Here is a 26,923-nt window from a genome sequence, read left to right as displayed (position 1 = left end):
CTAAAAACTAAGAATATATATATATATATATATATATATATATAGGTCGACTAAGTTGCATAGGTTCCATTAAAGGTTAGAAATCCTTTCAGTAATTACTAAAAACTAAGGATATATATATATATATATATATATATATATATATATATATATATATATATCCATCTACATTTCATTTTCCTATAGTAGTTATTAGTATTAGAAGTTTATTCAGATATCGAGTAACGACTAATACCTAAGGAAGAATTTCTTTATAAATATTTTTATTTTTATTTTTTAGTCCCCGACTATCTAGAATATGATAACCTTTTCTGTTTTCAATGTTCGGGATAATCATGGCAGTAAATTTATCAGTATCCTTCCCTAATCCTTGACGAATATTGATCTTCTACTTGATTAGGACATTGAGATCGTTGTAATTGTCAGGGTTTAGAATTTGGATCAGACCATGTGGACTTTGCTTAAAACAAGATCCCGTCAGTTTGTGGTCTCGATTACTCTATACATTTGGGAATATCATGGAATTTTCTATTTTCACCTCTAATTAGTTCTAATTACTGGAATTTGTGGGAAATATTGTTCCTAACTACTGAGATATGTTAGGGGATTCAAATTACAATTTCTGGCATGATTCCTTAAGTTTAGGGAGTACTTGTGTACAATATGGTGGGTAAAGAATTTCTCACGATGCCTAAATTTGTTTCACTCACTTTGTGTTTGTGACAATGTTATTTTAACTAAGGAAAATTATGGGAAAAGTTCAAATTCTAGATTCTCAAGAATGCTCCTTGGAAGCCTAATTTAAGGAATGTTCTTGTTTGAAATAGTGTACACCGTATTGGTTTGTTTATTCTCTCATGGTATCTAAATTTAGTTTCTAAATTCAAATAACTAAACCTAAAATTTTACATTTCTATGTTCACAATTTTTCCTAACCCTAAGGGGATTCGAAATAAGTTCAAATAGCTATCCTAACAATTTTAAAGGGAACAAAGTTTAAGTTTTTGTGTTCTCAAACTTTCTCTAAATCTAGAGGGGATTTGTTTAAGTTCAAATTTCACATACACATTTGTAACACTCTGATTCCTGAAACCCGAGTACACTACTTATTTTCCAAAAACTCGAGTGTTAACCTTTAAAGATAGCCCAAATTTCACGTACGTATTTTTTTTCTTTATCAGAGTGAACAGTTTGGCGAAATAAAAACCAATCAGGTATAAGAGGGAAGTCAAATATATATAGCAAAATATTTAAGTGGCTAATCGAAAACTTATACAAACCAATGTCTCAAGTTTTTACAAAACATAACAGTATAAATTAAATACAAATGAAATCAGGAATAAAGAGTCGCAAGATCATCTGGCTTCTCCTATTCCACATGAACACCAGCATGCGCATCATCTGCGTCTACTACACACTGAAGATAGTTTGATAGCGTCAATAGCTATCGCAGTGAGGTTGATCTGAGATGTCATGTAGTTGATGGAGAGGATTTAATTCTAGCAAGTACACCCAGGTGAGTTGTGATTAGCCGTGGATACCCATTGCACCTAACCCGACTTGATACTTGTGACCTGGTTAGACTCAGTCTAGATTATTCCAAGTCAGACCCGGACTGTCAGGCATGCTGGACTTGGTACCAAGTCAGACTGAGTTTGGGCCAGTATATTTCAAAACAGGAATGAATCAGTTCAGCCCCAACTTGTCCGACTCGACTTGATTCCCAGGTATAGGTGTGATCCACCTGAGATTTGAATAGGCTTAATTTTTGGGACTGGTATAGAAAAACAGATGAAGTGAATGGATATATAACATATCATGCTATAAGATAAGGGTAACACCCACTAAGCTGGCGTGTAAGCAATTTACAGCTAATAAGACTTACGGCATCCAAAACGACCCTATGGTTAACTACAGTAATTTGGTGATCGAAGCCATGAATAATGATATACCTTTTATCTCCTCGAATCAAAAGCCTCTGATCCCTACTCGATAGATAGACGCAGTTCACCTGAAGTAGCGCTAGACATATCGTCATTGGAAGTAGCAGAAGGGAGGCGTGATGTGTTCTTCTTCAGTTTGCTGGTACGCCAGTCGTCGATATAGGCACATTGATCAATGCCCAGATCTTCAACCCCTTGGTGTCCGAGAGTTTCCAATATGTTTTCAGCTTCGCCAAGAAAAGAAGCTGCTTTCCTAATGCTATCTTCCTTTGCTTCGATGGCACTGGAAGAGCATTCGATGGATATCGCATGCGGTAAATTGGTAAGACAGGCTCCCAATATATCAGAAATCGTTACACACAACCATTCGAACAGCTCTTCCGCTCTCCTAAATTTGTTGTCATAGTCATCCAGAATGGTTTGACAGATTCTATACAGAGAATTGCCCGCCAATGCTTTGGCCGTCCACTTGAGAGTGTTCTTCTTGTTTCCACACAAAGGCGCCATGGTCTTCTCAAAGTCCAAAACACAATCCTTTCCAATGTCTGCAAGGCGTTCGATTATTTTCTTGGGATCCTTCTCTTCAGGGATCAATGTGGCAAGATCCACATCGAACCATTTACAGTTAAGATCAACACCTTGCCAGACGATGTCTGCTGCTTCCTTAATGTTTACCAGCCCTTTCAAATCCAGCTTCTTCTCTATGAATCTTACGCAACGGAGGCCTTCATTTACCCCATGTAGCAATGGCTCGATCAGTTCTCGGTCCGTGCAAGGAATTGCAATGGCTATACTCACAAGGGTTACCAAAGGCAGAGCCCAGCAATTAGGACTTTCCACCAAACCTACCAGGCGAACTACGTCGCTATCAAAATCGCAGACTCCCTTGAAGCCTTCCGAAATTGTTGATTTGCTTAAAAGATCCATAAGATGTTTTAATTGGTTCTTTCTACCTTTACGGATCCATTTCTCTGTGTCGATGCAGCCTTGTTTCATGATCAAATGGACCAATTTTTCCTCACCCTCGAGATGTAATACGAAATCATTCAGGCCTCGATCTGTATTTGAAGAAGACCCTGTTTCCTCATTCAAAACGCTTCCAGAGGACTTGAACTGCCTTCGTGGTAGGATTGAGAGGAAGCAGGACAGCAGAATTTTGAGCCCAGTCATGACCAACATGAAAGCTAATCGAACAGATTTGCTGAATAAGACTATTGCAGTTTGCATTCGTAGACAGACATCCAGTATTAGATTTCTAAAGCCATAGACGAACCTTCGACAGCTCCTGCTCTTGATGCCGAAATGTAAAGGGCTGTCTTTCCAATCCACCAATCTCTGAATCCAGTACCTCTCCACCTTAAACTCGCCTTTGAAATCACTCCATGTTTTTATCTGAAAGCCCATCGAATTGACAGTGGCAAACCATCTACAAGCAGGGGCTACAGTTCCTACCCCAACTGCAATTACTTGAGAAAATGAGACAAGCGTAATCGACCACCCGTAATCTGATACGGATTGAGTCCGAAACTCGTCAGGATTCAAATCTTGACAAAAGCTTGGTGAATTTGGACCTAGTGATGCGATGAATGCCTCCGTCAGAACGATAGCACCCAAGAGACAGAAAGCTCCCGAAGCGGTGCCAATCAAGGAGCGACTGATAACATACTGAGGACTAGAGCTATGGGCCATCATCCAATATTTCCTCACATCATTTTTCAATTTCGTAACGGTGGATGTCTCAACTTTAACATCTGGCCCATCTGAAGCTTGATGGTGTTTCAACTCATACTGTTGTTTTAGCAACTGACTCGTGGTTGAAACCGTTAAAGCAGAGGAACAAAGAATCAGGAGCATGATTAGCATGAAAAGCAGGATTATGATGTGTGCCAGACGAAAGGCATAAATGACGCCGGTACCCATTTCAATGCAGACGTTGACAATTATCGTGATGACTAGAATTCCCAATGGGACAACGTTCAAGATCACCTGGGAGTCTTCCATGGTTCCTAAAGACGGCATGAAGTTGGCCATTGCGGTGCAAATCAGGACGGTCCCACTGAGCTTGGTGAGCTGATCTAGAGCCCGGGGCATTAGAGTGCTAAGATCGACAGGCAGTTTCGTCGCGATTGCTAGAAGGGTCAAGGAAGTGGCGTTGAGCGAGAAGAATCTGCATGGAAACCAGAGCTTTCGATGGCGGATCCCGTTAATGATATCAGCCGCCATGGCAAGTGAGCAAACTAGAGAAGCTGCTGTTATATATACACCGATCCATGGTAACGGTTCGCCGAAACGTCTGCTGTCGATTGCACATGTAGTCTCCATCTCCTCCTCTAGTAATCTATCATTTGATTTCCTTGGTTTACTGTTAACATAATTGCAATTTAGAGCCTAGGCCCTCAACAGGCCTTCAACATAGATGACTAAGCAAGTAGAACCTAGCTGTTTCACCGTTTGACTGACAATTAGAATGCAATTCAATAATTGTGTATCCAAATGCAATCTTCAAGGCCTGTTTGCGAGGGAGGGAGCTAATTTCAGACCCTTTTCAGATACCAAGTCCCAAATGATTTGAATCCAGAAAAGACAAAAAAAGAGGCCGTTTGGTTCTTCCTAAAGTTTCCTGAAGGAAGCAACAAGATTCAAAACTTCCAAAATTTTTTTTTTTTTTTTAAAGGCATGGTTTCATAAAACAGATGATGCTTGTATAATCCTAATCAGATGATATCAATAACAGAAATAAAAACAGCACCAACTCCTATACCCGCTCCCTAATGCGGAGGTGGTGTCAAAGATGGAGTCTTTCCTTGCAAGATTCCAATCAAGGACTCTCCGAGACAAGAAGAGCACCATTGGATTGAAGTCACCAGCCTTGAAATAGAACTAAAAAACTGATTTCATGTATTTCATTAATTAAAACCGGCCCACCATCTTTACAATTCAAAGTATGCTACATCATATATAGAGCCATGACAACTTACAACCATAAAACTATGTCAACAGCCCTGCTTGTAGACATAAAAAATCGAAGGCTGAGATGTGTTTGTTCCACCGGGGCTTGTAGACAAAAAAAATAAAATAAAATAAAAATCGAAGGCTGAGATGTGTTTGTCTAATAGGTTCTGCAAAAGAGTGTCGTGGCAGTTTACATCGCACGTGATGCAAACAGCACAATTTTCTGTTTTTAATTTCGATTATTCTTAAATAGTTGGATTGAAATTAGGATTCTAAGACTTCTGTAATCTTGATTGGATGATCTGGATTTATTTCTTAGTGATTTTCACCAGCGTACACAGTTTTCGCTCGTTGATCTAGAACCATATATGACTTATTCATCATGTTCCAATTAGTTATAACATTGCATATTGAGGCCAATCAAGTATGCATATTTGGGTCATGTTATGACTCAAATCTAATAGGGTCTTGAAGAATGAAACCGATATATAACCCAAGTTAAAATCGTATTGCCACAATCAGGTCCAAGTTGTGCCCTAGGCCTGACCCACAAGAGCACTCAACCAAAAAAAAGGAGACAACCCCCATCCACCATCAAATTCACCATACCAAAATTGAAAAAACTATAACAATACCAAAATTGAAAAAACTATAACAAAGGCACCAAATGCCCTTTTTACTCCAAGACGATAATAACAATGTAAAGCAATGCAACCCAGCAAGGATACCCCAAAAGCAACTAAAAAACAAAAAAAATGCAAAGCAAAGGCAAGAACACCATCCAAAACCAAATGAAAACGAAAGCAAGGAAAAGAAAGTGGAGCAGAGATTCTTGCAAGAACACCATCCAGTCATGTAATGGAGAAGGAATACAGGAATGGAGAAGGCATGGCGGGGCCCAAGTCTCAACCGCAACTCAGGTGATTCATCAGTTGCATTTTTAGAGAATCAGTTATATTCGTTGTGTTTGTATGTGTGTTTTATTATCAAGTCTTCGAAACGGTTTTATCTGAAATCAGATATGGTTGAGAGGAAAGCATCAGAAAGTAGGAAGATTATCAGCAAGCAGCAGGATAACAAGTCTACTCACTGCGAACAACATTGTTTTATGTGGGACCGAGACTGGATTGATCAAGGTGAGTTTATCTGATATGCATCTAGTGTTAGGCTGTGTTTGGATGCACTATCCAATTGAATTGCAATAACTAGTTCAATTAGTGCATAAATCCAGGAAGTAGATTTGGAAAGGAAAACTCAACATCTGAGGAAACTGTGGAAAAGAATAGTTTTTTTTTTTTTTTAGTTTCTGTGATTTCTAAGCATACCATCTACATGCCACCACATATTTCAGTGTGGCAAACAGGTACAATATCCAAGCTGTCAATCAGGTGGGTCTCAACACATGGATGTTCTCACCCAAAAATAAATCCAGTGTAGCAAACAGGCGCAATATCCAAGCTATCCATCAGATGGGTAACCCAAAAATAAAGCCAGTCCACTCAGCTGGTGCACCATGATGTTAGAATCAGGTAGACAGGATAGAAAACTTCAACCAAGTTCGTTTCTCAGCTATTAGACCAGACCCGATTCTTGGGCCATGACATCCAGTAATGCCCATCTGATGGATGAATTGGATCTCAAACCTCTACTTTCCAAGACCACACACGTGGGCATGTACATGAACTGCCTCATTAAGACTTACAATTCAGCATTGGAACTAGTTATCGCAATTCAATTTAATAGTTCTTCCAAACACAGCCTTAAGGTTGACAAATACCTATGTAGTTTTTTTTTTTTTGGAGGAGATTTTTCCCATAGACCACTTGTAAAGGGAGGGAGAGAGAGAGAGAGAGAGAGAGAGAGAGAGAGAGAGAACATTTTCTTTTGTGACTAACATACTTCTTCTTATACATCAAGCAACCATCAAAAGAAGGTCCAACCAACAAACTTACACAAGCTGTTTTCATTGCAAAACAGAGTTATACTTCTAAAACTCATCAAATAACCCCAAGCATCACAGGAAAAAAAAAAAAAAACACATCTAAAAATCATCCAGTAACCAAACGACCTACCTGCTAGTCGTGTTTCACCCTGACCTAGAAGCAGTGAATTGATCTTCAAGTTAAACTACATTCTTCTGCCATTTCCTGCAATAACAGACATCCAAGAAGAGTAGGAAATATCACTTATCAGAAAGCCATTTTCACATTTACAAGGGGTGTAAATATAAAAAATACATGAGAAGGCCAACCGAAATTGTAAAACATAATGTAATAACCATTAGACAGAACCTAACATAACCGAACAAATGACAATAACAAATTAAGATTGAAAAGAAAACAGATCACTGCCACTTTCTTTCTTTTTTTTTATCCAAAGGGCATCCCTTAGACACAATCATGTATATAAGTGAGTTTTAAGAAACGATGAATTACAAATCGTAAACAAAGCAAGGAAAACAGAAGAAAATGCACGTCTAACTACTCAATTGGAAGTCCCCAGAAATTGCAACTGTTTGTGCAGTTTCAGCAGAACTAAACCCACTTGCGTTTGGGCTGGGTGGGAAACTGGAACCACATCCAGTCCATTGCAAATCATGGAGCATCCAAACAGTCTCCTAACATAAAACGAGGTATCGATGCTTTAAAAAAAATAAATAAATAAAAACATTTTTTAAAAAACCTCTCATGACATGGATCGATTTCTACTCATATCAAATAAGATCAGGTAGAAGTTTTTTTGTTGAGGAATCTGCTTCTTCTTCTTTACTCTGGAGAGACACTGATGAATCCATCCGTGGCCCTTCCATTGAAATGCTATGAATTTGGCTGTCCTGAGAGAGCTTCTCAAAGGACTTAAACCTCCAACCGTCGCTCAATGAAGCAGGCTTCATGGTCGGGGCTTGGATGACAATCTGTCCCTCAAGCATGCTAACCACAAAAAACATAATGGGGACAGGGACTCCGAAAACCAACCTTCCGATTGCAAGGATGGCTGATTGCCCAGGGTAAGTTCCTCCTCCATCTACGACGAATCCTGCTACGGGGGTTAAATAACCCACGCAATCCCGCCATTTCCACCCATTTCCTGCAATTACGAGGAAGACCGACGCAGGTCTTTGCAGCGGGAGCGGATTGGATACTGAAAGCTTCAGTAGCCAAAACGCTACTGAAGTGATGTGGCAAAACGCCATTGGTTAGATGCAAACGGCATGTTCCTTGGTATAAATGCTACTCCGTCAGATCCGTTAACGGATCTTTCACCCTTTCCGCCGTGCACCACTCGGCCATGAAATGGGATGGTCATTCCTAGAAAATTCAGTTGGGCCCACTGTGAATTTATGTGATTTATCCACACCTTCCATCTGTTTTTCCATCTAATTTTAAGCGTTGAGTCCAAAATTGAAGCTTGTAAAAATCTCAAGTGGACCATACCACAGGAAACTGTGGGAATAATGATTTCCACCGTTGAAACCTTTCCAGCCCCACAGTAATGTTTATTTTTCATCCAAACTATTCAAAGGATCAAAAAACATGGATGAAGGTTAAAAACAAATATAATCTTGATCCAAAACTTTGTGGCCCCCAAAAAATTTTCAACGGTATAAATTCAATTCACACTGTTTCCTTAGGTGTGGTCGATTTTAACTTTTTATATACTTAGGTTTTGAGCTAAGGCCCTAAAATTATCTTATAAAATGGATGGACAGATCAAATAAAATATATAATTATGGTGGACCCTACAGAGTTTACTTATTGCATTTTTTTTTTCTGGACGCAGATTTCTTCCTGCGCTGGGAACCCAGGCTGATGTTTGTGAGAAATCTTCCCCTTCCATCCGTTTTTTTAGTTCATTTAAGGACATGATGCAAAAAATGAACCGTATCCAGAAATTCCTACAGTTAAAATTTACCTGGGTTTGACAGTAATGTTTATAATCCATCCATACCGTTAATAACTTCATTCCTACTAGGTTGAACTGAAATAAAAAATATTAGCATGACTCAAAACTTCTGTGGCCCACGAATATGTCAACTGTGAAAGTTCATGTATCACTTTTTTGACCCACCTGAGCTTTAGAAACTGTTCATTTTTGGCTTCAAGTCTGACTTGAACTCAAAAAACAGATGGACGGGTAGGATTTCTCACAAACATCATGGTAGGCCCCACCTGATTCCCAGCGCCAAAAACTTCTTGGAATGTCTTTTGGCAGGAAACAGCCGCTTGGCATCCAGCAATGGCGTTTTGCCACATCACTTCAGTAGCGTTTTGGCTACTGAACCATTCAGTATCCAATACGCTCCCCTTTGCAGCAGGCGAGAAGATAGGCTGAAACCCATCACGCTGGCTCTCGATGACGTATTGGGAAGGAGAGGGGGTGCGGCTCGAGGGATTTCGATATCCCACCGACTCCATCGCACCAGTCAGACCTTAAATCGCGGTGAGACAGACGGCATCCAAACACGCTTCCGTTCGTCTTATCAGAGATTAGGGATCCCATCCACCCTTATACACCTTACCGCGAATACCCAAACTGGCCCTTAGCGTCAACCGTGTCGACGCCGCTAATTCCACCCTACCCCTGTCAGGACTCTTTCGGTTCTGGTAGGGGCTCTGTGAGGCTAACCGTGATGCATGTGTTTTATCCACGCCGTCTATCCATTTTAAAAGATCGTTTTTCAGCTATTAGGTAAAAAAGAAGCCAAATCCAAGGCTCAAGGAGGCCACACCATAGGAAGCAGGGGTGATTATGAGGCCACCAATGAAACTATACTAGGGCCCACCGTGATATTTATTTTCCATCCAACGTGTTCATAAGTTCACATAGACCTGGATGAAGGGAAAACACAAATATCAATCTTGATCAAAAACTTCTGTGGCCCAAGCAGTTTTCAACGGTAAGTGTTTAATCCCTACTGTTTCCTGTGATGTGGCCCGATTGAGCTTGGATCTGTCTCTTTTTGGGTTTCATGCCTTAAAACTAGATGTTAAAATGGATGGACGGTGTAGATAAAACACATACATCATGGAGGGCCCCACAGAGCCCCTGCCACAACATTCCACGTCCTAACTGGATGGCTAAAGAGATCAATGGTCTAACCTACAAATCAAACGGTCAAGATCATTCCATGAGTGGGAAATTTGGGCTGTAATCCATCTACAATGAATGGCTTACAACCGTCCAGATTGTCTGTAGACTAATGTCTTGTTGCAGGGAACTCACAATGTAGACTAACGTCTTGTTGCGAGGAACTTCCACGGGAGACTACCATCTTGTCTGGTAAGGGTCTTTTTTTTTTCCACACTCATTCATGTTGACTTGACTTTCCTTCACCGATTGATCATCTCATCCGTTAGAACTTCTAGATGAACGGTCTGGATGGGCCAGATTCTCTGCTGGCACCATGCAACGATAGCCTAATGCATGGTTAAATGCACCGCGGCATGGTCTAACAGTCAAGACGGTGTATCAAGATCGTCCATCTCGTGGATCCTATGTTGATGGCCCATGGATGATCCTCTCCTTGCAGACTGATGACTCCAATCATCTATTCATCCATTCAATGTGCCCTACATAATTGACAAACTGGATCCACTGCCTTATCCGCTACGTCTCAGAGCGAGGAAAACTCCTTGCTAATACAGTGGGCCCCGCATGATTAGAGTTGGAAATTTTCCACAAAATTTAAACACGAAACTCGTTAGGTGGATTGACCGACCAGGGATGCGGATTGGGTGGGCCACACAAAACAGGAAGGACGGTTGAAATCCGCCATTAAGTACTGCCCTAGACGAAAATGACTAGCGGCACTCTTTTAATTATCCCTCACATCCCGAGGATAAGAGCAAACTCTTCACGGGCTATGTTCATCAAACCCAGCTAGCTGCTCGTATGCATGCAAATAGAGGTGTCAGTGAGCCGGCTCATGCCTGAAAAATCAGATCGAAACAATTCAAAATCCGTACATGTGTTTATACTCATAGTTTCCTATTTGTAGTCCACATGATCACAGATCTACCTCATGTCTTAAAATGAGCTGGCGAAGGGGATGAGCAAAGTGAATATAACACATACAGGCAATAGGCCCACCGAGCTTACAGCTGCAGGAATCCCTTGCAACTGCAGTCCATGTAGGGAAAGGAAGAATGTGGCTACACGTAAATAGAAAAATAAATAGAAAGAGAAGATCATCAATGGGGAGCGATCCATCCATACTTTTCTTATTTTCAACGAAGTTGATGTCTTAACATAAGGCAGCATAACATGTGTTTATTTCGAATGAAAAACCAGAATGAGATAAGGTCTATTTAAATATTACAATTAAGTGCTTAAAACACCATTTCAAATGGGTTAGATATGCTGAGTATAAACCCAACTGATGTGACCATCTAAAGAGACATGTCTCTAATTTGAAAATTCGTACAAAAATGACAATGTGAATGAACTTGCGGAACAAAAACATTAAAGCAAGTGTACTCTCAATCCACACATAAACATACATATAGACCAGGCCTAGCCTGGCTGGACATGCGTGCATATGGTCGAAAGTATAGGTTGAAGCTAATGGTATAGCCCTCTCATGGGACTAAATTCACATGCTTTTGAAATGGGCTCAAGCCTTATACAAAAGTCTCCCTTTATACACTTGAATTTTTCCTTGATCATTTTTAATATGAGATAAGGAGAATCATTAAAAGACAATTATTTTTCCAAATCAAACAAAATAAGCAAAAAAATAATAATAATAAATAAATAAATAAAAATAAAATTGAATTTTGAAACATATTTAAAATTTAAAATTTATTATAATACAACAATGAACGGGTTAAATGGAATATAAACATGATAGTGAGGCTAGGAAGGTTTCAATGGTTGCAGTCTCATATGCCTTGTGTTGGAGCTCATGCATAGGGTTGTACATGAATCGAGTTAACTCAGTTAGCTTGCTCGACTCGATTCGAAAAAGCTCGATTTGACTCAGTTCGGAACTAAGTTTGAGCCGAGTTGAGCTGATTTTTTTAGCTCGAAAAAATTTCGAACCGAGTTCAATCTTGTCCGAGCTCGACTCAACTCGGATCGAACCCAACTCAAATCGAACTCGGATCAAACCAGTTCGGTGACTCGGTTACTTTGATATTGATGTTGCTCACCATGTGTTTATTAAAATGACTCAACAAAGTGTGGCCAGTGGCATGGAAGGTATGTATATGAAACAATTACCTTTTTATTTTTATTTTTATGTTGCTTAGAAGGTGTTTGATGAAATACCTGTAAAATCATTGCTGTTGTTTTACATACAATGGGATTTTGAAGGTGCAGTCCATGTGTTTGTGAAAATGCTGCACAGGAGAACTCAACTCAATTTTGGCTCAAACTGGCCCGAGCTGCTGACTAAACCGAGAAGAGCTAGCTAGTCAAGCTCGATGACCGAGCTGAGCCGAGTTCGAGCTGGTGTCAATAAGTAGCCGAGCTGAGACGAGCTGTGCCCAACTCGACTCGCGTACACCTCTACTCATGCCCTAAAATGAGCATGTTTGAGCTCAAGCCCTAAAATGAGCTAGTGAAATGAATAGACTGCATATAACACTTATGGCAATTGGCCCACAGAGCTTACAATTGCGAGAATCCCTTCATCCTAGGCTACATGCAATTAATGTCAAAAAAAAAAGAGAAAAAAAGAGGAATGCAACTTACGTATAATCATCATGGTAGGTTCCACATAGGCTTTGTTGAATGGTGTGGGGGACTGCGGAAGCACACAGAGATGAATCTATGATAACAATCCAATAACACCAAGCAAATACAAAGAGAACAAAGTGATTTAATGTGGAAAATGGAATCCGGCAAATCTTCTCTTACATGGAGTCATATATGTATGGATGACATATATATTTTATATGGATCCATTTTATTCATTTGATTCTTGCTCGAGCCAGATGATGAAAAATTATCATGTCCAGTTCGTTCGGGGGATGGATCCATAAGAATTTGTATAACATGTGTATCACTAGACTATTAATCTATTGGACGCATGGCCCACTAATGATATTAGGGGTGCACATGGTTCAATTCGGTCCGGTCCGGTTCTGGGGTGAAACCGGAACCGAACTGTTCCTTACGGTTCTAGGATTTTCAGAATCGGAACCGGACCATTAGCACCCTAGAACCGAACCAGAACCGGACCGTGAAAACCAGTTCGGTTCCAAATCGGTTCCACGGTTTTGGGCTTTTTATAATCCAGCCCAATTGCATGTTCTATTTTATAATTTAGCCCATGTCCATTCATGTTGTGATCCATTTGATGAATGGTTTAGATATTATATATGGCATGAAAAAATATATTTATGAAAACAATCAAAGGGTGCATTGTAAACCATAAATCATGAGTCAAATATACAGCTAAAATATATTTTAAACTCATGGTTCCAAGTTCGATTCCATAGTTCGGTTCCAAGTTTGGTTCCATGATTCGGATTCACAGTTCGGATCCACGGTTCGATTCGGTTCTACATACCCCTAAACCGGAACCGAACCAAACTAAACGATTCTTTAATTTTTGGAACCGGAACCGGTACACTATAGAACCCGACCGTTTGGTTGGTTCCGGTCCGGTTCCACGGTTCTACCGGTTCGATGTGCACCCCTAAATGATATCCTAAAATAATTAGATTATTAATTGCATCGCTATAATTACTTTAATGTGATGCTCAACACCGTCCAAAAATTGTCAATGTAAATCAACGGTTAAAAATCGTTGGTTGGTCACTCGGATGTGATCTTGTGCTTGTGGCCCATCTGAGACTTGGAATTTCATCATTTTTTGGCAAAGTATATATTTCAGCGGGCTTATTACAACCATTGTGTCAAAAATTACATATTCAAATCCCTACAAATATACTATGGATAGCTACTTTTGGATTAAAGTTGATTCTCACACTATGGTGCCAAACACAATAAGAGGATTTCAAATCTAGTGGGTTTCAAATCCATGCTCCCAAACAGGCCCTAATGCTCTCTTAGGGCTCTAAAAGAATAAAGTCTTTCTTATGTGATTTGCAGATTTTGAAATATTCACTGCTCAAGCCCTATGGTATAAATACTTACTTTATTCATGGTAAACAATTACATATTAGCCCAGCACACAATCTGTTTACCCGTAGACAGATTACTACTTAAAAACCAAAACGGAATAGCATATAAGCTAATTACGCCCAGAACTCTTTTTAGGTACTAAGTATTTACAACTAAAAAAATTACACCAGTTAGTTTCTACTGATTCAGTAAATAGGCATGTTGAAAAAACTGTATCTTTCCATCTCATCTCTCTTCCTCTCGATCTCCCGATATTCCTAACTTCTCTCTTTCTTTATTCTCTTTCTCAGCCACGGGTAGCCAATAGACCTTGCTAGCACTCTCTTTTTTGTTTTTTTTTTTTTTTTTGAAAGATACTTTTATTCAAAGGCCAGAAACAAAACACAAGTGCAACTTATTAACGGTTTGATTTTTCAAATTTATTATAAATGCTTTGTAAATACCTACATATTACAATTTCAAGCTATTTGGAAATAAGCAGGTATTTCTGCTTGAGGAAATGGTCCAAAAGGATTAACTTAAATTCGTGGTCTAGACGGAAAACGGTACAAAAGGTGCAAAAGGGGCGTTTTTTCCACAGGCATTCATGTCGACAGTGACTTCAGGTACAATTTTCCACGTGCATTTAGGTTGATCGTGACTTCAAGTTTTTTTTCCACACGCATTCATGCTAACTGCGACTTTCCTTCACCCACTGATCGTCCATCGATTGGAACATCCGGCTGAACGGTCTGGTTGGGCCAGCTTCTCTCCTGGCGCCATGCAATGAAAACCTAATGCATGGATCAATGCAGCACTTCAGGGTCTAAAAGAGTAGGCTTTAGTGTTGGTCCAATGGGCGGTGTGTCCAGATCGTCCATGTCATGGGTCCTGTATTGATGGCCCATGTTATGGATGATATCCTGCCCTCGCAAACTGATGGCTCCAACTCTCTGTTCAATGTACCCTACTAAATTGACAGTCTGGATCGACTGCCTTATCTGCTACGTGTCGGGGCAAGGAACACTCCTTATTGATACAGTTTGGCCCACCCGATTGGAATTGGAAAATTTCCACAAATGTTTTAAGATGTTGACCGACGATGTTTAAAGATGTTGCTAAGATTACACTTGTAGTGAGGTAGAGTGGAACGTGTATAATTTCATGGCTAAGATGGACTAGAAAAGGCCTGACCGGAGGCAAAAGTGACCCGGACCATTAGAACCTTAAAACAGGCGTATCTCACAAACCGGAAAAAGTTATCCAAGGTGCCATATATTATTTTACGGTACAACGAGCTACTTTAGCCACCCAAATCCACTATGCCAGGTTGCACACGCCTAATTTGCAAGATTCCATCATATCAAACGTCGAATTTCGACTTTATTTTCGTTTTTACTATTTATATTAAGTTTTAGTTTGATTATAACTCTTCGTCTGCTGGGCTTTAGAAGTTGCGTCCAATATGAAAAGTGCTTAGAATAATTAGGAGAATAGCATGTGCTTGAGCCAAATAGGACACTTACTTTTTTTGGTGGAAAACCGTGATGCCTAGTAGGAATCACAACTGTCTACACTACCAAAAAAGGAGAAAAAGCTAGGGCTAATCCTCAACTATCTATAGCTACGGTTTTATCCATAGCAAGTCCGTAGCTATCTTTCAAAGAAATAGCTATGAACTAAATCCGTCGTGAAGCATATCAATAGCTACGGCTTGTTCCGTAGCTAAAATCTTAGTGTACGAATTCCTAGCCAATAGGGAGTAGATCCATAACAAGATAGAAATAGCTACGGACAAGAGCCGTATCTATTTTTTTAATAAAAAATCTTAAAAGCCAAAGAAATCCCTTGTTATTACTTATAAAACTTAGGCTAAATTCAACTTTTAACTAGGGCTGTACGTCGAGCTGATTCGAGTCGAGGTGGGTCAAGCTTGGCTTGGCTCGTTCGTGCTCTCCTCGAGTTCGAGCTCGGCCTTGAGCTTACCGTTGGAGCTTGGCATGTTTGCCAAACCTTTCGAGTCAATCTCAAGACGAGCTAGTGGATCGAGTTGAGGTGAGCGTACCCCGAGTCGAGTCAAGTCCGCTCCCAACCTAACCCAACCCAGCACCCAACCCGCATCAGACTCAACCCAACAACCCAATCCAACCCCCAAATTAAATATTCAATTATATATTTATATATATTAGATAGAGCCATAGATGGTACATTGTTTTTTGTGCTGTGAGAGAGAGAGAGAGAGAGAGAGAGAGAGAGAGGAGCGCTCGAGTGAGTGTAGGCCATATTGCTGAGACAAGTCGGGCAGACACTAATTCAAGATCGGGCAAGTGGTAGAGAGAGAGAGAGAGACAGGAGCTTGAGCGCGGCAAGTTAGGTAAGGAAGGGAAATGGTAAAAAAGGGACGGACGGGTAGAGTATGGTTTAAGTTTTTTTTTTTTTTTTTTAAATTTTTAAATATAATAATATATAATATAATATAATATATATTCAAGTCGAGCCGAGCCAGGTTCAAGTCGAGTCGTGTCAAACTCTACCATGTTCGAACTTGGCTTGTTTTCAAAACGAGCTAGGTCATATGAAGCTTGGCTCACCCGAATCGTCATTCGACTCGAGTCAAGTCGGCCTAGATCGAGCCAAGCCGAGCGAGCTTTTCGAGCTGACTTGGCTCGTGTACAGTCCTACTTTTAATGTTAGTTCTCAACAACTGAGGTTAAATCATTCATTTTAATCCATTCATAAACCTGTGCATTATCATTCATTCATTCAATTAAATACAATCGTTCATTTTAATACATTCATATAAGCACAATACCAACAAAAAAGTTACCTGTCCATTTAAAATTTTCAAAACAAGCTACAGATGCACCCTACTATATCAAACTGTTACGTAGCATTAGCATATAGACAAAGGGTACTACAAGGAAACACACACGAAAAACCAATGTTTGGTGTCATTGGGCTTGCAACAGCTGACACAGTTAGCTCGGATTAGCTAGGCCTCTCCTGTCTGTCCAGGTCATGTTGAAAAGCAGGTTGAAGCACATAAGAAGGCAAACATCCAAAAGCCAAGAGATCTCCTGCTGCTACAAAATAGCTAGGAAACAAAGCAAAAGAAACAACCAGAAACACATTGGTTACTTAGATAACAGACACTATACGATTAGCTCAAATTCAGAAGTAAATAAGCAATAATCATGAAACTGCTCTGATCCAAAACACATAGTTTTGCAAATACAGATACAATTTCCAAATGGAGAAAGGAAAGAGCAAAGCTTCCATTGTACTGACAAGATTCAGTCCAGATACAAATACAATATCCAAAATACATCTAACGTTAAGCAAAGCTCTTAAAATATACTAGAGGTAATCTGTTCTATCCTTAGTCAAGTTCATGAGTTCTAATAGGGCCGTTGATCTAATACAAGTGTCGCTGATTGTTGGGATCTTCCCTGGATGCATTTTCCACTCCTTATCCTTGTGAGATTCCTTCACTAGATGATAGCCCCTTGCATTGTGTTGTGAAGTAACCTGTTTGGATACAACCAACAGGGTTACCATTTGTTAAATTGAGACAATATGCCATAGTTATAGCTTGTATGCTAATAATTCAAGTGCTGGACATGGTAAAAGACCCATTTGAGGTCTCTAGTAAAAACATTTCGGCAAGCATAAATGAATGAGGGCATTTTATGAAATTAATAGAATATGTCAGCCAATTAGTAGGCAATGGGCTATTGTATACCCACTAATTCCAGCGTTTTCCTAAATCTGACAAGTTTTTCTGTAATGTTGTTTAACAGTGTTTGAGAAAACAAGTGGTAGAGATTGCAAATTACCCTTTGAGTGTTGAAGACCACCACAGTCTTGCAATCAGTGAGAATACTGATCGAATTAGGGTGTATATAAAATTCAACACCTCTGAAGGTTGCAGTTGCAGCTTCTCTAGTATCATTGTTGGTGAGGAAGGCAGCTCACACACTAGTTCCTGGCTTCTCATAAACATGGGCCTGCAACGGAAAACTTCTTACTGTCTACCATAATTCCAATAACCATGCTAGGATATTTACACATATTTATGACATTCTTCAGAAACATAAAATTAATTGCAGTATTTTCACCTCTATGTCCTTCCCCATTGTGTAAACAGTGGGAAGCCCCCAAAGCAAAGCCTTCCCGCAAAGTCTCAGAGCAGAGTGCAAGTCCCTGAGGTGACGACACTTGGGTTCCTTCTGAAAACCTGAATAAGAATAAATAAATTGAAGCAAATGCAATAAGGAGAGGAAAATTTCCAACTATTTTAGACCAATCTCTTAAGGAAAATAATTGTACTTAAGAAATCTAACAAGGCATTATCTCCACAAAAAGATAAGAAAAAACAGGTCATTTCATAGCCATCTGTACTTGCTGATAGGGACATTATTGCTTGTAATGCCTTCTTTGTATTTGCCGCTGGTCAAGGAGTTCCTTAAAATTAATGCCACATGTTCAATCCATGTCAAAAGATATGCAAGATTCTAAACTTGGCTTTCACATTTTTCTACTTCTAATCTTCCCAACATCTCCATACTATAAATTCTTATAAATGGTAGTGATTGTCACATTGGTTAATTAATATCATCAAAGAAAAAATAAAACTGATTAATGAATTGGTTCCACCCTTTATAGGGTCTCCTAATTCTAATTCCGAACTAAACATCTTGAGTTAGTAATGACTGTCAACATTTCCTATCAAATCTCCAAATTACTTAAAATATATAAGGTTTCCAGTTTTCTAACCATATTCGTCGAGAGGAGCTTCATTGTAACAGCGAGTTGTTATAAACGAGGAAGCTATTCTGCCAAAGTTCGTTCCACCATGATACTGCCAATATAAGCAGAACGATAAACTTCTTCAGGCTGAAGTGATTTCTCTCTTTCAATCAATTAAATGAATGGTGAAGCAATTGTTACAGAACTTGACCCCAAGGCATACCATGGAGTAGTTTACGAGCATGCCATTCTTAGAGAAGAAGCGAGCAACTGAGAATGCAAGATCTTCAGCTGATCTCTGAGATGGTGGGTCACCAAATACTCTGTACCTACAGTAACCAAAGCAGTCAATGCAATTAGTCTCTTTCAAAGCCAGGCCATATAAAAAAGAAAAAGAAAAAAAAAAAGCGAGAACCTTCCTGAATTTAAAAACAACCTCGTTATGAATTTCGTAGGTGACAATTATCCATTAAGACATCCTTAACAATCTTTATTCTTGTGACAATAACAATGTTGTTTTTAATTCATTTTTGTTTATCCTATTAGAATAAATCCAATCCATTAATTATTTTAAGTTCATCCTTAGAAGTACACTTACTGAGCAGTCCAGTTCTCAGTCCATAACACAGGCTTGTTTGGCCGATTCGGGCCAACAAAAGTATCTCCACAGTTCCTTCCATTGCATGAGTTGATCTTCACACACATAAACACACAGAAAATAGACAAAAAAAATAAAAAACATTTTTAGGCCATAAAACCCTCTGATTGTTTGTACCTTGTATGAAAGAAGGTGAAGATAGTAGACTGACCACTGCATGAATTATACCTGAAACTACAATAGTTTCTAATGATGATTACTGGAATCAATCCGAAAGCAAAACAGATCCCTCAACATGAATCGGATCAAAATCCAATGGATTGTAGGTGAACATTCTAACTTTACACGTTCTATATCAAGGTTTGCTAAGCCCACGCATGTACAAGAAGCTAAGAGTCCAAAGAATGCTATTCATCCCGCTTATATGGAAGTTCTTGTTGACTTGTAAATTCCCAAAACCTTAAAAAAGAGGCATCTGGATGGTAACCAGTTGCCATAGAGTCTAAGATGGAAAAGGAAATCCCTTTTTTGGGTCTTCAAAAAATAATCCCATTTCAAAATATTCGATGTCAAGCACAAATGCAACACACACTTAGGCTGTGTGCTATTTGGGATCCCAAATGTCCATCATATGATCCCACGACTCCATGTGTCCTTATCCAAAAAAAACAAGTTATCCACTCATCAGGTGACACATGCCTTGCAAACAGAATGACGAACATTTACCAAAAAAAAAAAAAAACATCTACTTTTTGAAATGCTGCACAAAACAGAACCAAATTGAATTTAAGCCTAAAATAAATAAATAAATAAATAAATATATATATATATATATATATATATATATATATATATATATAACTAAAATGAGAAAGAAAGCAATAATAGTTATTAGGGAGTTTAGTTCAATAATAAATGAGAAAAGAATTTAGAATTGCCACAGAAATTACCATTCCAATCTTTCCAATTTGTTGATCACAAACTGTGGGCAGCTAACCCATCCTCCTTTTATAATTTTACCATGCGGATTTGTAAGCATGCCTGCATGTGTGTAATTATTTTCTTACTCGACAAAGTCCCGTGTCAAGTTTTCCAGACTTGGTTAAAAGTACATAATACTTAGCTTCTAATTTTACAACTTTCACAAAGGCAGATTTCCATTCAAGTAATTCACAACATCATTGGATTTAATAAAATTTGAGTAATTGTTAACCTTTCCCAATAACAATTTAATAACCACCAAAGATCTTTCAAAGAAATTGCAAACCACTTATGGCAGTTGTGGCCTCGTCAAAGGACACTAGCTTTGCACCAATAGCCCTTGCTTTATTAGCTGGGGCATATGGATCATTTGCCACAACATGCATCCCAGGCCTTTGGCATGTCTAGCAACTTTGGATCCCACTTTTCCAAATCCCATCATTACCGATATCTTCCCAACCAGAGAGACACCAATGTACTTGTTTCTTTGCCACTTCGCTATATAATTTATAGTTTCATAGACATATCCAGAGACAGTTGGCAAGGATAACCAGAAAGACTTTTTTTTTTGAAAATCACATGGGATCAAAAGCAAAGAAAGAAGCATCACCAATCAAAAGGGCTTTACAAAATTGTTGTCATGAATGATGAGTGAGCTCAGCAATACAGTAGGGCTTTACGCCATGTACAGAAAAACCCCGCTCAGGGGAATACAGTAGGGTTCTCCACAATACAGCAAGTTTGGGCCGTTTGGCATTTGATCAAGCACGTAAGGTGCCAAAGAATAACATAACCAAAAATAAAAAAATGATTGATGTACAATTTACAGATTCAATCATTTGCAACTCGTTTTATAACCTACAGTAATACACAAAATCTGAAGAAATAAAAATCGATCGAATAGATGGACGACAAATATATAATGAAAACGAGGACATGTAGATCTTCAGGGAGAAATTTGTGCTTTATGGAGAGATCCACTACACGCTTGAGGTACGGTTCGTGGGGTCGATGATCTCACGAGGCAGGTGGGCTAGGGCTTCCGTTCTAGCTTCCTTGTGCAGGAAAGAAGAGGAGCAACAGTTTTCTTATCTGGGCGCGGGAGCTCTTTTTCGGGTGCGGATTTGGTAACACATATCAGGAAGGAGTTAGAGACGGACAGTCCCGTTGGGCGCTCCGTGGGGCCTACCATGATGTATGTGGTTTATCCACACCATCCATTTATTTTAAAAGATACTTTCAGTGCATCATACCAAAAAGGAGGCAAATCAAAGGATCAAGTGGACCACACCACAAATAACGGTAGGCACTTAATCTCCACTGTTTCCTACCGTTCGGTCTACTTGAGCCTTTTATCTAACTCCTTTTTTTAATGCTAATACCCTAAAATGAGCTGTCAAAATGGATGGACGGCTTAGATAAAAGACGTACATTGCGATGGGCCCCATAGGTCCCCTTACGGACTGTCAAAATCTAAACACGGTGTGGCGAGATTGTAGCTTCTAGTTGCTGGTGAAAGCCAAAGCAATTTAGCTACGGTTTATATTCGTAGTAAAAGACTCTTTAGTCCGTAGTATTTTCTCCTTTTTGGTAGTGATAGGAAGTTTACTATTTATAATGAGTCACGAGTTATAAAACCTTTTGTTGTAGTTTAATTCCGAAACTTCGGTCCTAAGTTTCACGTCATTGTATAAGAGTATTATAAGCTCCTTTTAATCATCAACCAATTTATTATCAATTTCTAAAATTATTCTATTTTCTTATTTTCTTCGTTGATTTGAGGCATCTCTATGAGGAATCCACATAATGTTCCATCGATTTAGAATAATTATTCCCTGAGGAAGATGGTGCTCAACGTCAACATGCCCTTCCCTTTGTCATGTACAGAGCCCTGCCAAGTGCCCATTCACACGCTGGACTTAGCAAATGTAAGTGGACTCAAAGCTTTCTACCAGGTGGGCAAGCGCAAAACAGAAGAGATGGTTAAAATTCACCATTTAAAAGTACTTTCCAGAACAAAAATGACTGGCGCTACACTCAACCTCGTCATGGGCTATGTTCATCAAGCCAGTGGCTCGCATGCATGCGAAGGTTTTTGGGACCGCAGTTTGTAGGCTGCAAGAATCCAAAGCTCTATGGGCCCACCGTGATGAATGTGTTGCATCTTATTTATCCATCCGTTTCACTAGCTCATTTTAGGACATAAAACCCACTTCCAAAGCTCGAGTGGACCACACCATGAAAACTTGTTGGAGATCACAAAAGTTTTGGATTAAGCTAATATTTGTGTTTTCCCTTTAGCGGGAACATGAGTTGCCTCATGAATGTTGGAAATAGATGCCGAAAGCAATAGATAAAAATTCAAAAATAGAAAATTAATTAATGCAAGAAGAATTTATTGATTTCATCAAAGGTGTGACTGAGTCACTCGACTTGAAATTAAGTTTACCCTTCTTGGACTATGTCCCAAGTGCAACAGGAATCAATGATACAATGACTATATATAATCCAGTCATAATGGTGCACTCACCGTACATGAGCTCAAAGTAGCATGTAGAACATAGTATGAAGTGAGTTGACTCGACAACAAACTCAGTTGCAAGAAAAACAAGAAGCCAAATACTGTTTTGGAAGAACATAGAGAGAAATTTATTTGTTTCGAATGAAAAACCGAATTGATATAAGGTCTATTTAAAGATCATGATTAAGTGCTTAAAACAATACCATTTCAAATGGGTTAGATCCACTAGGTTTAAACTCAACTGGTGCAACCACCTGAAGAGATGCGTCTCTAGTTTGAAAATTTGAGCAAAAAAGACAATGTGTGTAATCTTATGGAATAAAACCATTAAGGCAAGTGTACTCTCAATCCACACATAAATGTAAATATCGACCCAAACCCGGCCCAGCTCGATGCGTTGCATGTGGTCAAAAGCATAGATTCGAGCTAATGGCATAGACGGCATGTTGAAAAACAGTGGTTTTAAAAATAATAAAAATGAAAATTCAAATTTTTTCAAAATTTCGGGATTTTCCCGCCAAAATAATTTTTGCATTTTTTGAATTAAAAAGTGCGGTGTGTGTGCTTTGTCCCACATCGGAAATGCAAAGAATAGTTTTGTGGTTTATATGAGATGTTGAAAAGGGTATTCTTACTTGGAGCTTTTTGGAGGAGATGAAACACGGGTTGCGTGTTCCAGTGCAAAGCACTGGAACACACGCACCCTCGCACGGGCGCTCGGGCACGAGCACGGGCGTGGGCCTGGGCAAGGGCGAGGGCGTGGGCGTGGGCAGTGAGGCAGTGTGGCTGTAGTGGCGCTAGATGACGCACTTTGCACTTTAGTAGAAATGGTCAACTCAATGCTAATACAAGCACAGTTGCCATTAAACCTATGGGGAGAAGCACTGTTAGTTGCATGTCATGTTTTAAACCGAATTCCATCTAAGAAAAGCAAGACTTCTCCATACGAAATATGGAAAGGAAGAAAACCAAACATAGGGTATCTTAGAGTGTAGGGGTGTCTTGCATATTGCAGAACTTCGGAACCTAAAAGAACTAAATTAGGACCAAGAGCTATCAAGTGCGTCCTTGTAGGATATGCACAACATAGTAAGGCCTATAAACTTCTAGACTTAGATACTAATGTAATCATAGAGTCTAGAGATGTAGAGTTCTTTGAGAATTCTGTATTCACGGAGAAAAAGAATGTTGAGATTCAATGTCCTAATGAAACTATAAAGAAGCACAAATAGAAGAGAAAACTCTTAGTAAACCTCGTAGGAGTCAAAGAGCGAGAGTAGAAAAGAGTCTTGATCCTGATCAAATACACTCTCAACGACTCTCTTTTCATCTAGTTGAGGGTGATAGAGAGAAAGTGATTAAGAAAATACTTATGGTTTTGACTATAGAAGATGAACCTAAAACCTTTAATGAAGCTATGTCTTCAAGAAACTTCACTTTTTGGAAAGAAGCCATTAATGATGAAATGGATTCTATAATGTCTAACCAAACATGGGAATTAGTAGATCTACCTCCAGGTTCTAAACCGATAGGTTGTAAGTGGGTATTTAAGAAAAAATATCACACAGATGGTACAATTCAAACCTTTAAGATAAGATTAGTTGCTAAGGGTTTTCGATAGAAAGAAGGAATTGATTATTTTGACACTTATTCTCCAGTAGCTCGAATAACATCGATTAGGATCTTATTCACTCTTGCATCCATACATCATCTTCATATCCATCAAATGGACATGAAGACAGTATTCTTGAATGGTGATCTCGATGAGAAGGTTTACATGGAGCAACCAGAAGGGTTTGTTCTACCAGGAAATGAAAGAAAAGTATGTAGACTTGTTAAGTCTTTGTATGGATTAAATCAAGCACTAAAACAGTGGCATGATAAATTTAATTCTAAAGTTCTGTCTTATGGTTTTGAACACAATATTGCTGATAAATGCATATATTCAAAAGTATGTAATGATTATGTTATAATCATATGCTTGTATGTAGATGATATGTTAATAATCAGTAAGAAAATGGAAGGTGTAACTGAAACCAAAAAGTTTCTCTCTTCAGTTTTCAAAATGAAGGATCTTAGACAAGTGGATACCATATTAGGTATCAAAGTTAAAAAACATAGTAGGGGTTTTGCATTATGTTAGTCACATTATATTGAGAAAATAATAAACAAGTTTAGTCATTTGAAAATTAAAGAGGCAAAGACCCCGTTTGATCCAAGTATCAAGTTAAAAGAAAATAATGGAAGAGCAGTTGCACAACTAGAGTATGCTAGTGCTATAGGTAGTCTTATATATGCAATGCAATGCACAAGACCGGATATAGCATACGCTATGAGTAAACTAAGTAGGTTTACGAGTAATCCAAGTGTTGAACACTGGAAAACAATTAATAGAGTTATAGGTTATCTTAAAGAAACCAAAGAACTAGGACTATTTTACTAAGAATTTTCAGCAGTGTTGGAAGGATATACCGATGCAAGTTGGATATCGAATGCAGGGGACAACAAGTCCACTACAGGGTGGATATTCGCCCTAAGAGGTGCAGCTGTATCTTGGGGATCTAAGAAACAAACTTACATAACGCACTCAACTATGGAATCTTAGTTCATAGTTTTAGCTGCTATAGGCAAAAAGGCTGAGTGGTTAACGGATCTTCTTTTAGAAATCTCATTCTATACGAAGCCTATACCGGCTGTTTCACTTCATTGTAATAGTGAAGCCACTCTAGCAAGAGCCTATAGCGGTACCTATAATGGGAAGTTCAGACACATAAGTTTGCGATATGACTATGTAAGACAACTGATTCAAGATGGAATCATTGCAATCTCATATGTAAAGTCAAGTAATAACTTGGCTGATCTTTTTACTAAACCTCTAACGAGAAAGGTAGTAAGGACAACATCTAGAGGAATGAGGTTGAAACTCTTTACTTAAAGTTTCACCAGTGAAAGAAACCTAACCCTAAATTAGAAAACCTCTAAAATTGGGTTTAATGGGTAACAACAATTCACTGATAAGTGAAAATTTTCAGCACTAAATAAATAAAAAACCTCATCCAAGATGATAGTGCTAGCCGTTACAAAGGAGAGATGAGTATTAAAACTCTTAATGAAGTCCAGTCAAACAGGACAAGTGTTTTTAATGGAAACACTGGAAGGATTTCACTTATGTGAACGTAGAAGTGATGCCGCTTCTCATGAGACTTAGAGTTATCTCGGGATTGTTCATGAAACAGGATAAGCATATGGCCATTAAAAGTGCTAAACGAGATTATAAAGAAACATCTAATGCATGAGCTATTATGTGTGTGGTATTTTCGATTATATCATAAAGGAATAACTGGTTCAATACTATGGCAACCAGAAATTTTGAAATAACTTTAAAATGCTTACACTAAGGAAAGATTCAAATCGTAAGATATCTTTCTTTATATATAATAACTGTTATTATTCTGGCAGAGTTTTCATTGTTTTAAAAACCAATGGAGGATTGTTGAAAAACAGTAGTTTTAAAAATAATAAAAATTCAAATTCAAATTTTTTCAAAATTTCGGGATTTTTCCGCCAAAATACTTTTTGCATTTTTTGAATTAAAAAGTGCGGTGTGTGTGATTTGTCTCACACCAAAATGTAAAGAATAGTTTTGTGATTTATATGAGATGTTGAGAAGGGTATTCTTACTTGGAGCTTTTTGGAGGAGATGAAACACGGGTTGCGTGGCACGCACGCGCGTGCGGCACGCTCGGGCTCGGGCTCGGGCACGGGCGTGGGCGAGGACGAGGGCGAGGGCATGGGCAGTGAGGCAGTGTGGCTATAGTGGCGCTAAATGGTGCACTTTGCACTTCGCTCGTGTCGCAGAGTGGTCGCTCTCTCGTGACCTTACGCGAACCGACGCGAGACAGTGCGATGGGTCTGGTTAGAGCCTTAGGGCGGTGTGGATTTGGAAAGTTGGAAATGAGCCTGGGTTTTATAGGTGACTGAGAACGGTTAGATCTTAAATCCGAAACGTCTAGCCGTTTCTATAAATGTATAGCTACCTTAAAAGCCACAACGGTCCGAAAACGGACGGGCCAAGATGATCCAACGGTCAGATCTACAGATATAATG

At 39.0% G+C, this 26,923-nt stretch overlaps 2 protein-coding genes across 4 annotated transcripts in view; both read right to left on the bottom strand.

The window, feature by feature from the left end:
* The window catches only part of LOC131233881 (beta-galactosidase 11-like), a 74,882-nt gene extending 54,801 nt beyond the window's left edge, over nucleotides 1-20,081 (bottom strand). The window contains exons 1-6 of one of the 3 annotated variants that reach the window (XR_009165391.1): nucleotides 19,315-20,076; nucleotides 18,940-19,045; nucleotides 18,744-18,828; nucleotides 18,086-18,204; nucleotides 17,804-17,974; nucleotides 17,363-17,495 (exon numbers count right to left, since the gene is read on the bottom strand). Coding sequence is in view for 1 of the 3 variants with exons in the window: in XM_058230714.1 (XP_058086697.1) it covers nucleotides 17,325-17,495; nucleotides 18,086-18,204; nucleotides 18,744-18,828; nucleotides 18,940-19,045; nucleotides 19,315-19,421 (588 nt within the window). In the remaining 2 variants the exon portion in view is untranslated. Of the gene's footprint in view, nucleotides 1-17,145; nucleotides 17,496-17,803; nucleotides 17,975-18,085; nucleotides 18,205-18,743; nucleotides 18,829-18,939; nucleotides 19,046-19,314 lie in introns of those variants that run through there. The other 2 variants (XM_058230714.1, XR_009165394.1) reach the window with 2 other exon arrangements.
* On the bottom strand, nucleotides 1,238-4,166 carry LOC131233709 (uncharacterized). The gene is made up of 2 exons (XM_058230495.1): nucleotides 1,953-4,166; nucleotides 1,238-1,410 (listed from the first exon to the last, which is right to left on the bottom strand). The coding sequence occupies exon 1, from the start codon at nucleotides 4,164-4,166 to the stop codon at nucleotides 1,986-1,988; it is 2,181 nt and encodes a 726-aa protein (XP_058086478.1). The 3' UTR covers nucleotides 1,238-1,410; nucleotides 1,953-1,985.
* Nucleotides 20,082-26,923: the final 6,842 nt, after the last annotated feature.

Source organism: Magnolia sinica, chromosome 18 (assembly GCF_029962835.1).
Source record: "Magnolia sinica isolate HGM2019 chromosome 18, MsV1, whole genome shotgun sequence".
NCBI classification, from domain to species: domain Eukaryota; kingdom Viridiplantae; phylum Streptophyta; class Magnoliopsida; order Magnoliales; family Magnoliaceae; genus Magnolia; species Magnolia sinica.
Note: the sequence above shows the minus strand (reverse complement) of the source record. Positions and strands in the feature narration are given on the sequence as shown.